The sequence below is a fragment of the Syzygium oleosum genome, unplaced genomic scaffold, assembly GCF_021117445.2.
Source record: "Syzygium oleosum isolate NSW1041296 unplaced genomic scaffold, Sole_v2.1 Sole_v2.18, whole genome shotgun sequence".
Taxonomy (NCBI): Eukaryota; Viridiplantae; Streptophyta; class Magnoliopsida; order Myrtales; family Myrtaceae; genus Syzygium; species Syzygium oleosum.
The window spans coordinates 3,443,310-3,456,241 of record NW_026607502.1 but is presented as its reverse complement, the minus strand read 5'-3'; the positions used below and the strand labels follow the sequence as shown (position 1 = coordinate 3,456,241).

Here is a 12,932-nt window from a genome sequence, read left to right as displayed (position 1 = left end):
TACTGCAGCTTTTTCGGCAGTCCGCCTGCACGAGTGGACTAATGAAAGTTAGACTAGGTCCGGCTTTGAATGTTGGGTATGTTGCTACTCTCTCTGTTTGGTTCTTTCAACCTTTCTTTTACCTTTTCTGATTCATGATAATTTGTCACTTTATTTGGTTTACATTATACTGTCATTCATGTTATATCTCTCGTGTAAGTTTTGCAAGCTCCATTCAGTTTAGGCAGGAAGACAGCCAACATTGCTTGCAATCAAGAAATGCTATCTCTGCAAAGCAATTCAAACTTTCCCCATCTTTTCGGTGCTCAAATTAGTTAAGAATCAGTAGAAAAAAAATCGTCTTTTGGATGAAAGATGAATTTCTAGGCAATGATTCATGCGTTCAAACTCTTTATATTGTTAGCCGGCACCACTACCATCAACAAGAAGCATCAACACATGGTTCTCGCTGTCCGGTCAAATCAATCATTAAGAAATGAAAATATGTAAAGTACATTTTCCTTGAAAAAAAAAATCTGCATGTACCACCATTGGAAACAAGTTAAAATGTCACTCAAACTTTGATTAAAAAAAAAAGGAGTTGTGAAAAATTTTGCAAATTGATCTACACAACACTATTTGTATGTTCAGAAAAAAATAAGGGAATTGATCTAAATAAAAAGTCAAATTGCAGGAGCTGCTAAATTTAAAAAAAGGGCCATTCCAAATAGGTAAGGAGATAAAAGAGGACTAAAAGAATATCGTTCCATGAGTAAACTCTACACAACTGAACGGAACATGTTTACTGATGGTAATCATAATAAGAACGACCACGGTGAGATAGAAAAGGTAAGGCGAGAGAAAAACATCTTTCGACTACTACAACTAGGAAAATCGGCAAAGGAGAATATTGTACAGATGATGCGTCCTTCTACGCATCACCATTTAATCATCGCATGATGGTTACGACCCGTGGCATAACATTTGTACATGGGCCGCAAGCTTCCCTGATGCAGCTGCAAAATTGCTAAATCTAAGAAAACAGACACTTATGCTAAATAAGGTCTTGACTCCGGTTTAATTTCCACAAATTCATTGTGGGTGGATACGGAAGACGAACCAAAAGTGTGTACCGCAGTCACGTTCCCTGATGTCATGTTCCCCGATTGGTTTCCACTCATGCTTCGACCTTGCGTGTGCCGGCGAATGTCTCTCATAGCCTTGAACCTTAGGTCTTCGCTGTACTTGCCTGGTTCTGGGATCGGATCTGAAACAGTTGCTCTTCCCTCGAGCATGTTCACCACCTCAGACATTGTTGGTCTTAGTGATGGAGATGCATTGGTGCACAATAGAACTACTTTGATGACCATTTCTGCTTCTCCTCGATCAATCTCAGGCTTCAACTTCTCGTCCACGAGTTCCATCAAGTTGCCAGATTGTTGTAATTGACAGGCCTGTAATAACAGCATTAGTATCTTCAGCATGGAACCAACGGATCACCATATTGTGCTTCGGGTCGTTTTCTAATATGACAAGCACCTTTATTAAATTCAATGATGAAATGCCCCAAAATTTCTACCATCAAACACCAAGATAATCTAAAAGTTAATATTATCTCCACATGACAGCATGAGTAGAAGCTCTTTCTCATGAATCTGGTCTTACCATGCCATCTCATTAGATTGCTCATCATAAAGAGCACCTGTGGCAGTTAAAAATGAGAAGAACTTACCCAATCCAAGAGGCAAAGGCACTCGTCGCTCGGCACAAAACTGTTGTTGCTTTGACCACTAACAATTTCCAAAACAAGAACTCCAAAGCTGTACACATCTGCTTTATAGGTGAGGTATCCCCATAGGGCATATTCAGGCGCCATGTATCCTCTGCAAATAAGGATATAAGTTCTAGGTCAAACTTTCATCAGACATCTACGTCACACATATAAGAACAAGTTAAAATATGGTTTTTGTGATATTCTCACAAGGTCATGGCAACTCACACTGTTCCGGCAACCTTGGTGCTAATATGAGTCTTTTCCTCTTCGTCGAGCCTAGCCAATCCGAAGTCAGATATTTTGGGGTTTAAATCTTGATCCAGCAGCACGTTAGTAGCTTTAATATCTCGATGAATAATTCTAAGTCTGGATTCTTCGTGAAGAAAGGCTAGACCTTTAGCCACTCCGATGCAGATTTTAAGCCTCGTAGGCCAGTCAAGTTGAAGTCGATAGTTCTGTGGACCTACAAAATACCCATTCATTGTCTAGTTCACATGGCACAAGGATTTAGCAAGAACTCAATTGAAAAATTCATAAACTCACCAAACATAACACGGGAAAGACTATTTTTCTCCATATACTCATAGACCAGTAACAGTTGATCCCCTTCAATGCAACAGCCGTGAAGCTTGACAAGGTTCGGGTGTTGCAAACAAGAAATCATTCCTATCTCATTCAAAAATTCGCGATTCCCTTGCTTTGATCTGGATGAGAGCTGTTTCACTGCTACCACAGCACCATCAGGTAAGTGACCCTGCACACACAATAACTTACAGTTTCTTCCGAAGCAAACCAAGGGGGAACTTTTGTATTGTGGAGATACAGATAGCAATTTTATACCTTGTATACAGGACCAAAGCCACCCTCTCCAATCTTAAAAGCAGGATCGAAATCATTAGTCGCTGCTTTAATTTGCTGCAAAGAATAAGTCCGTGTTTGCAGATCCAATCCTTTGCGGTCATCTGGACAAAGATTTCAAAAAATCAGCAGGAAATAGTTCTGCAATGTCCAAAGGAAAATCTCGTAGCAATGCAGATTAAGATGACATGTATCCATTATTTTCCAACTGAAGAACCTTTTTCTTACAGAAAATACATATGTTGCTGAACACATCGAGAAAACCTTGCTTCTTGAGGAGTAGCAAATTAAAGAATGAAGGAATCGAAGTGGAGAACAAGTAGAAAGGAACATGTGTGAATAAATGCGCCTCTGTGTTTCTGTTTGTCTCTTTTGATTGGTGTATGCATACATAGACATACATATATCGGGCCCCAAAAAAGGATTTCATTTAAACTTATATACGTATGATCCACGTTGAAAGGGAGGGATTTATGGTATAACCTGCAGATTTTCTTCTCTCCCTTTTTCCAGTCAAGTACCCTTTCCACCAAAGGATGCACAGCACGAAGAAAACAAAGCACAAGACCCCAACTCCTATGAAGATAGAATTAATTCTCCTTTTTGTACGACTAGCGCAAGCTTCAAAATCTGCCCAAGGAAACAAGTCAAAAAATAATACTACTTCTGGACAAAGCACTAAGGAAAAATATCAAAGGAAAAGTCCAAGCTCTAGATTATACAATGGATGAAGAAAAGAAATCCTTATATTTTGCTTTTGAAAACCAACGTCATTTAATGTATGATTTCATTTCACGAAGAAAATAGATACAAATCCTCCTTAGGAACTTTCTGCACTCAATTGGAAAAAACAAGACACACAGTTTCCTCTATATTCGTGTCTATATATGGTTTCATACCACTGATATATTATCATACGAGCAAAACTGCAAGACTAGTAAAATTCACTCTGTTTCAAGCATGATTCTGAAAATGTACCAGGTCATGTCCTCATCCATGTGGCGGTAAATGCAAATGTAAGCACTTGATCTGTTTTGAGTTTTTAACATGGAGAGAAGAAAAGAATGAGATCTACTCTTGGCATAGAGGAGAGCAGCAGGTGCATTTTTTCGAGCTGTTTTACTATAGCAATTTGACTAAACAAAGATTTGAAATTTTTTCTATGTTCATCATTATAGACACGGCATTGGACAATTAGCCAGCAAAAGGAAGTGTACTTCATCCCTTAGCAGAAGTATAATGTTTCTGAAGATAACCAAATGCCCATAAAATTTGACCAGATTATGCCTCCCACACGTATTCAATCCACCTTTTAACGAAGCAAGCTGGAGGCTCAAACAACTAGAAAGTTCTACTCACACATACTAAAACTGGACCTGCGAAGAGAAAGCTACAAAGACATTCTACAAAAAAAAAAGTAGTATTACCATTAGTCGGAGCATATAATGGACACTGGTTTATTCCTAAGTTGTGGTGGGTAATGTCTCACCCAATAAGTACACTTATTCATTGGGACCAAATTACAATGAAGCAGTTGGACTTTAATAATATTAAACAGTCAATGCAAAGGAAAGGCAAAAATTACACTGGTTTGGTAGATTGCAACAATTTTGTGCAAAATATTTAATGACTTCTGGTGCAATTATACGTAAAGAAAAGAGATAAACAATTGACTCACCAGAGACAACAGAAATTGCTGATACTAGAGGACCATAAACACTTCTACGGGGAATTCTTGTTGTTCCTTTACCAGCCCAATAAAATCGGACCTCCAGCATATTATTGGTCACATTGACAGTAAATATTTCCAGTGCAGGTTTTTCAACCCCACCTGCCTCATCTTTGATATTGAAATCCTTCCTGACTAATTTGTCCTGTGACATTGTAGCGTGTTGAGAGAAATGTCCAACTCAAAAGATGTAAAAAGCACAAGATGGTAACACGTGGAACTACCTGAACATATATATGAAAAATTCGCTTCCCGAGACTGTTAAATGCATTGTCGGTGGTGAACTGAATCTCTGCAAACCGCAAATGTACAGTGTACTGTCCATTTCTTAAGCAATAAAAGAAGTAGGTAAGCGAAATCGGAGAGATTCTTGCCGTTTTATCCAGAACATCCATGTTTGCATCTGATGAAGTGACAGTGTATAGTTTATTTTGGAAATCATTGTCATCCATGAAGTCACCCGTGCTACTAAATCCCCAATTCCAAACCCTATCAAAGAAGTATAATGCAGTACCGCCCTCAACCTCTCCATCTCCTTCGTACAGAACAGTCTGTTTATTTTCTTTGATGTTTGCATCTTGTCCGCCGCAATTAACATATCGGCAACTCGAATCTGTCAGGACAAGTTCGAACTTCAGCAAAATAAATGGATGAACCTTAAATGAGAAAGCCGGGAAAAAGTGTTAACATATTTGAATATTAAATCACGCCTTCATCTAACAGGTTAAGCTTTTTAAATAGTTGGAAGTGGTCTTACAAAATTTTACATGATATCATAGCAAAAGGTCCTAAATACAAATCTTATCAGGCCTTTATTTGCCCTCCCTATTATACATTTTCATGCTCTAGTTGTAGACCAAAGTCCAGCCTACAAGAGAGGGGGAGTGTTTAAGCATTATTAAATCACGCCTTAATCTAATAATTTAAAAGTTGAGAATAGTTGACAATGGTCTCACAAAATTTTACAAAAAGAATGCTCTGCATATCAAGAACAAGATAATGAGGAGATGCTGTCCATGAACAGAAAAAGAAAACCTTCTCATTTTCCATAGAGAAACATTGAAGTGACCATTTAATTGATTAGACTGTTACTGAGTCATATATATCAATTGGAAGTTTTAATACAGAGTGGCGTTCTATCCAATACACGTTTTGCAGCTCACAAAAACATACTTACAGCGTGAACAGCGGAAGTTGTCCAAGCATGGAACGGCTCTACTTCTGCAGCAGAGTAGAAACATAAACCAATAGTTAAAGATAAATCTTCCTGCCTTTTGAAAATGAATCAAGGACATAATAGTTTGAACAGAGCTAGCAAAAATAATACATGATACAAGTCTAAACTGAGTAAAGAAAGTAAAGTGAGGAAAAAAAAAACGAGAAATCTTACAAGTTGTTCTCTTGTGAAGAGCTTTTGAATAGGTTCAAGTTTAGGTCTCTGACAGAAGAAGAAAAACTGACTTATCAGATTTCTTAAGTACACAACACTATGACTTATTGGGCAAAAATCACGAGAATCCTCACAAGTTGCCCTGACAAGCTCGTTGCTCAGAGCTTTGCCATGAAAAGTTGTTGTAAGAAAGATCGCTGCATCCATGCAACAAAAAACATTTGAGTAATTTTGTCTTAAGATGAAGATTTGACAGCAATTTAATCCCAAATAAGCAAAAGGAGGCAAACTAAAAATTCGGAAAGTAAGTTTGTAAAATCAACATTGACGAGAAGAAAACATACACACTGGTTCCATCCTTCAAGATCGAGTCTGGTACTTGTCCACTCAGAATATTGCCTGTTAGAAAGCTAGCAAAAACAAAATCTGTGGTTTTAGCACTGATGAAGAAATAATTGAGCAACAAAAAGCATGAGAAAAACAAAAATTATTCATTCATCTGAATATATACTGTGACGTAATTACAGATTGAATGCCCATTTGAGGTTGGAACATCTGCTACTACAAGCATGTTGGTTTTGTAGAACGTGGCTTTGCCTCTAAGGGTGCATAAAATAAAAACACCGACATATGTGATGATCACATGGCTCAATTTTTCTGTTTTTAATTCAATCCTACTAACAAAGATTTCCATAAAAGAATGTCCATGTCCACAGTCATGTCACCACTCATTTAATTATATCTCATACAATTGATAGGATACAGACTTACATAAATCTCGCACTTTTTGCAGTGATTGTAGCTGGAATTTCACCAACTAATTTGTTGAAGCTGAGATCCCTGTTAAATGGAGAATATGAGTGTTCGTATGCGAAATATTACTCCAAAAACTGAAAAGAGATATCTCCAATAACACAGCCAGTTCTAAGTCTTGTGCACAGGACATAATCAGAGGGTAGCAATGTTGAGAAGACAGTATGTACACAAACTTGACCGGATGCAGAAATTAATGCCAAACATCCCACCAAGAAAACCCCCTGCCCATATTGGTAACTTTCTTGTATAGTAAATTTTGGTCACCAACTGAAAAACGAACTTTGGATTAGAATGAATCATGTATCCCCAATTTATACACAAATTCCATGCAACATCAGTGTGGTCCTCCAATCAGAAAAAATAAATAAAAACAAGATGCATGGTTTATTGCCATAATGGCTTGGCTATGTCAGTGAAGTATTGTTTGTGGCTGTTAATCAGGAGTGGAACCAAATCTTTTGAGGTCATTAATTATACCTATTTATAATATTGCAACTCACACTGATTGTCAGTTGTAAAGTACAAGTAAGAAGGAGCAGCAGTCCATGTCTTGGCTGTGGGAAAAATGTCCACTTTCAAGGCTCTATTCTAGGCGCTCAGAACAGTCCACCATTGCGGATTGGAAGAGGAAGATGTGGACAACCATAGCAGGAGGCAATTCTGTGTCAGTCCCAGAATGCCTGACTTTGTTGTATTTGCACCGATTCAATATAAGGCCTCCGACAGCTAGAGAAATCTATGTAAAAAACAACAACGCCTCGTTCGATAGCACATTTTGTAGAAACATAAGTTTGGTATATAGCACTTTAAATTTGACACGATCAAATAATGTAAGTGCAGTTAGGGATCAGAGTCTGATATATATTTAGTAAAAGGTCCAAAACTAAATAATCACTATAAACACCCCAAAATATAGTGGTCTGACTTGAGATGTCATACAAGGGTGTAATTGCTGGATCCTTTGAGTAACAAACAAGTACTACAAAACGCACAAGTCTGAGACTTGGTGTTGGACCCTATAAGTACCCAACAATGGTATATGGATACATCAAGTTTAAGTTAACTGAGTTTTAAACAAAAAGTACAAGTTAACTGTTCTTTTTATTAAAAGAAAAATCAGTATAAGTTAAAGTCCCAACTGAATTTTCCACCAAACTTCTGGCATATGCAAGGTAACACCGTCAATAGAATAGATCCTTCGATCATGGAACGTTATCGTCATGCACTTTCAGCTCTCTTGCACAGCATGATTTTGGCACTCCTACTTGTGCATCTACTGTTTCTCATACAGTGGCTAAAAAAGAAACTTCCAAATTCATTCGAGCACCCAGACAAGATTAACCACTACCTTTGTGCAACAATGAAAAATTGTACCAACTTCTCCGAAGGATCTTTCAGATTATGGAAGATGGTTAGAAAGTCTATTCAAAATTGAGAACGAGTGACATGGACATTAGCATGATTTGTACTGTAAATGATGCAAAAAGCAAGCTAAGAAATTTTACAGACGATAACTCACACAAGTTATACTTACACAACTTCTAGTTCTTTGAAGTTCCAAATGTAAGAGGGAATCTCCCCAGATATGTTACAGTTCCTTAGCACCCTGACAATGTAACAGATTAGTTACTCAAACATCCGTGACTTGTAACAAAATGACCTCCTAGTAGAGAAATGAGTGAAACAAGAATCAAACCCACAATGTTACAAGGCCAGTCATATTACTGAGATTAGGAAAGAGCAGTCTGGGACCAATTATGTCACTAATCCTCCTGAAAAAGATATAAGAACTTGCTCTAAATTTCTCAACTTGATAACTGCACGTCAAATTTTCAAATATGAGTTTCGCCGGATCATGACAGGATACTGTATGCTTACAAGCTGACCATGTCATTCAAAAGTGAGACACCAGTTGGAATAGGCCCCTCCAGCCCACTTGCGATCATTTCTCTTCACATCACAATATGAAAATCATAGTTACTTGCTTGGAATTAGTAGTATTTGCTTTTCTTCATCATCTCTAGCTTAAAAGAATTCAAAATATCTTACAATCTATTGAGTTGTTTCCAGTTCTGGATGAACTCTGGTATTCTGCCACTGAAGTTATTATCACTTATCCTACTGCATTATGCAATCGAAACATGTCATCAGACATTTGAATTAAGATATATAATCTGTATGGGAGGAACAAGACAACAACTTACAAATCTGTAAGATTTATCAAACCAGCAAAAGTGGTCGGCAAGTTTCCAGTTAACTGATTGGAGGACAACATCCTGCCAGCATAATATGCCAAGGATAAACCCTCATGAATGTCTAACATATACAAAACTTGCAATCAGCACGAGTGGACAATTAAAAAACAATGGAGCATCTCACAGAGTTTGTAAGTTGATCAAACTTCCGAGTTCAGGAGGAACATTGCCAGAGAATTGGTTGGCCTCAAGGCATCTGATTTAGAATCTCTAGTCAAATCACTAATAGTATGAACCAACATAACTTAAGACAAGGAAATTGCATAGTAAGTTCCTAGCTTCACTGCAAAAGGTAATCATGGCAACCAAGAGTTTCCATAGACATTATCACAGCTGTAAGCAAACTTGCAAGCAACAGAGACAAAGATGTTGAAAACGCACAGGTATGTGAGAGAGGTGATATTTGCCAAAGTCTTTGGAATTTCCCCAGATAAGCGATTCACGAGAAGAGAGCTGCATCGATCACTCCAATTATTTAGACCAAGGGTAATGAGATGCCAGTACGAGAGAGAATTATTAGAAGGATCTTACATTGAAGTCAACTGCATTGAAGCCCACTCCTGAGGTATTGTCCCATAGAGGTAGTTATAAGCGAAGTCACTACAAGAAAAAGGATAGTATTTATTCGTAAAGTACTATTTCAAAGTAAGTATTCCATGACCATATATCAACATATATCTGCAAGAAACATGATAGCACTTTTATCAAGGTCTCACATTTCTCTAAGGTGAGGAAGCTTAGCAACTTCAGGGGGAAGGCTTCCAGGGAGACTATAGCCCTTGAGAACTCTACAAAGCATCAAAACCAAAATTAGACAAACTCAAGTAACATCACACAAATAATAATCAAATAATAACAATTTCTACACAGACAATCAGCAGAAAGAGGTCCTTAAGGGCTATGCTATAAGCATGCAAAGAAAATCTGTTGTTGAATTTGCAAAGCACATCCATTGATTATACTCACCAGTGCTGCATATAAGCTGTTCTTTGAAAGGTTACAAAGAATTATACTTACTGTCTTGAATGTGTCTTAACCAATTAGCACGAAAAGTAAAACGAAGTATGAAAGAGTACACTTGAAAAGATACTAAACATATTTTAGGAAATTCTTGCTCAGATGGGCACCGTGAGCTCCTCTGTGTGTCTAAAATAATCTTCTAAAGTGTCATGTTTGGAATTGGATGTTATTATGGTATACGAATTTCAAACTCAATAGTAGCCTGGCAGTCCACTAAGCACGGTAACATTAGGTAGATGAATACAATCTAAACATTCTATATATTACTCTTCTTACAGAATTTTTAAAGAAAGTCAGCATCTTCTTGGTTCCTTTTGATGAATATTACAAAAAATAGCGGAAATTGACTCAATCCAACTATACATATTTTACCTAGTCTGCATGTATAAAAAAAATTCCAGCTGCAGAAAAGAGGTCCTTTTTTTCTCAAATCCATAACTGGTGAGGCTCTCATTTGAATCACAGTCTCAGCTTTCAAAGTCTTGCTATAACTAGTTTCCCAAGAAAAATTGAGGGCTCAACCTTTTCATGTTTTGTCATTTAATGCATAATGTTTATTCAGCCTCCTATTCTGTGTTTGCAATCAAGAATCTAAACATTCTCAATTCAGCCCGAAAAATTCACATTATTTACTGCCGTAAGTTACATCAACCCTTCTAAAGAGACTGTGGATTATACATACATAAAAAAAAAGGATTATTTTCTCCAGTGAAGGTGCAAAACTATGCATTAAATCTGAGTAATAAGCTGAGGGGTATATACATGCTTATGACATGACAGAGGGTATCATTTGGGATGTTGCATTCACAAGCAATGGTACTCTCAGCTCCTTCCGGTATTTCTGTTGTTACACCAACTTTTACAACTGCACAAGAATTGCCATCAAATTCCCAATACTTGGCCCCCATTTTAGCAGCAATCTGCTGAAGAGCATCCACTGAATCCCATTCAGAACCACGTAAAGAAGAAAAAACGCAAAAGATTAGTGTCATTGTAGAAACCTGAGTAGCCAATCAAATATGTAAGGATATTTGCCTGATATCATTAGCAAGAACAGGACAACTTAATGAAAAAGTACTAAGTATAACAAACAATCGTAACCCCAAACAAATCTTTGTAAATTTGCTTCCAAGTTCCTAGATTAAGTCTAGAAATTCTACTATGCAGACCCAAGAGGAGAACCCACTCCAACCAAGATCAATCCAAGAAACAGCAGAATCAGTATAATGGAAAGCAAAATAAGAATTGTGGACAATGTGAGGAAAGAGAGAACTAGATTTTTTTTTTTTTCTGTTCTTTTTTATTCTGTTGTATGTTACTGTACAGCAGATCTCATTGTGCTTCAAACCCACTAAAGAAAGGCTGAAAAAACACAAAATTCCATGGACAAAGATAGATGTAAAGCCAAGTTAGCTACTCCAAACCATCTTAAGAATGCAAAGCTCAGAAAAACTCACCACAAAACTTTCAATTAGCTCCAAAGTTCAAATCATTATGCAAACAAAATGAAGATTCTGCACTCACCTTCTTGGGGAGAAACCTTTGGTTCGGCCAATCTAAGCACCCCGAAGCAGCTCAAGGCAAAAATCAGGAGAGTGAAGGAGTTCTTTGCAACCATGATCAAGAGAAAAAACGTGGGTTTCAGCTAAAACTAAGACCCGGATAGCTGTTATCGCCTTGGACTTACGGTCTCAGAGTAATGTCAAAAGAAACAGCAAAACTGGTAAATGTGTAGCGCGTGAAGACGACAAGGGAGCGAAATCCATTTGCCTGATGTGAAAAGGAGGAATAGCTTTCAAGCACTCTCTCTCTCTCTCTCTCTCTCTCTCTCTATATATATCTCTGTGTGCATTATTTCACCTTTCTTGGCCTTGGAGATGCATGCTGACGCGTAGCCGCCGGTGGTGCCAAACGAACTCAGAAGTCAAGAGTCAACTTTCTATCTTTATCTCTGACCAAAAAAAAAAAAAAATTTCTTTCTTTATCATTTCGGTTTCAGAGGACAAAAATGTCAACCACCTGTAATTTTTCTTTTGTCAGATTATCTAATTTTCTGTTTTCTCTTTGTTTTGCCTCGTGACTTTTGTGGATGCGGAAGGTGTTAGCTCCAGCACGGACACCCTCCGGAGGCTTCCATATCGTGTCGGATACCGACACTCATCAAATACTTTTTACTTATTTATTTATTTATTTAAGGATTTGAATTAAATTAATTTAATTGAAATAATCATAAAAATGATTATTTCTTATGTATATATAAAAATATACACATAATATATAACGTGTCCCAATATGTCGGAATTCTCATTTTTTGAGAAATGACATGTCGGCGAGTCGTGTCGCGTCACGTGTCGCGTGTTGGTGTCGGTGCTACTTAGGTGTTAGCCAGTTAAAATTTGCAATTACTTGTGCTCGAGTTTTAGAGGATTTTTCCACAATTTTTTCTGGAATTTTGAACTTCTCAGTTCAGTGTAAGCTTCAAAACAATTAATTCAATTTTCAAATGCACAAGATTATATTTATAACATTATAATGTACTCGTGATAGAGTAATCAAACTTTTATGTTTTAATTACGCGTATAAATTCACCAAAATTACAATAACTAAGAAATATAGTCCTTACTTGATGTAAACTCTAGCTTAGAGTAGAATTTACTTGCTAATAAAGAAAAGAAAGTTCTAGCATAAAAAATTTGATCTAGCCTATTCCACCTTGAAAAGTCAAGCTGTCATGTGGTTACGCATGGTCAAACCTACTGACATATAGTCAATGCCGGAGTTAATAGCATGTTCGGTCCAGCACTCGCCGCTTCGCACTTCGCTTATGATATGAGGGGGACAGTTTTGCCACGCGCCACATATTGGACCAATAAGTTTTTACCATAATTTGCTATCTGCCAGTTTCCATCTCTTATCGGATTTAACTTTCAGTAATTTGAATCCGATAAGAGATGGTTGGAATTTAAATCCAGAGATTTTCAAGAGGATTAATTAGCCGGCGGAATTGATAGACACGATCACGGGGAATTTTATCGCTCATACAATTAAATCTTCTTTTTGTTAATGGTGAGATTTCCCAAAATAATGTCAGCTTTATATGTCGAAATTTCA

The 12,932-nt window shown here is 37.3% G+C and overlaps 1 protein-coding gene across 3 annotated transcripts; it reads right to left on the bottom strand.

The window, feature by feature from the left end:
- Positions 1–827: 827 nt before the first annotated feature.
- On the bottom strand, positions 828–11,646 carry LOC115682112 (probable LRR receptor-like serine/threonine-protein kinase RFK1). Of its 3 annotated transcripts, XM_030606251.2 has the most exons (24): positions 11,346–11,646; positions 10,584–10,758; positions 9,518–9,589; positions 9,333–9,401; positions 9,183–9,254; positions 8,926–8,997; positions 8,751–8,822; positions 8,596–8,667; positions 8,425–8,496; positions 8,247–8,318; positions 8,081–8,152; positions 6,502–6,570; positions 6,075–6,140; positions 5,865–5,927; positions 5,731–5,778; positions 5,518–5,561; positions 4,565–4,953; positions 4,290–4,485; positions 3,095–3,241; positions 2,594–2,715; positions 2,297–2,507; positions 1,979–2,216; positions 1,712–1,862; positions 828–1,433 (listed from the first exon to the last, which is right to left on the bottom strand). In XM_030606251.2, exons 1-24 carry the CDS (start codon positions 11,437–11,439, stop codon positions 1,029–1,031), a joined length of 3,063 nt encoding a protein of 1,020 aa, XP_030462111.2. In that variant the 5' UTR covers positions 11,440–11,646; the 3' UTR covers positions 828–1,028. The 3 variants fall into 3 exon arrangements, with proteins under 3 accessions (XP_030462111.2, XP_056175532.1, XP_056175533.1); XM_056319557.1 differs by lacking the exon at positions 8,926–8,997; XM_056319558.1 differs by lacking the exons at positions 5,731–5,778; positions 5,865–5,927.
- Positions 11,647–12,932: the final 1,286 nt, after the last annotated feature.

Excerpts from the sequence above, each read along its gene's own strand:
- LOC115682112 (XM_030606251.2), bottom strand. The coding sequence starts at position 11,439 with ATGGTTGCAAAGAACTCCTTCACTCTCCTGATTTTTGCCTTGAGCTGC. Across the intron at positions 8,497-8,595 it reads TGGAAACAACTCAATAGATT|AGAAATGATCGCAAGTGGGC; the intron begins GTAAGATATTTT and ends TGTGATGTGAAG. Across the intron at positions 4,486-4,564 it reads TTTTTCATATATATGTTCAG|GACAAATTAGTCAGGAAGGA; the intron begins GTAGTTCCACGT and ends ACAATGTCACAG.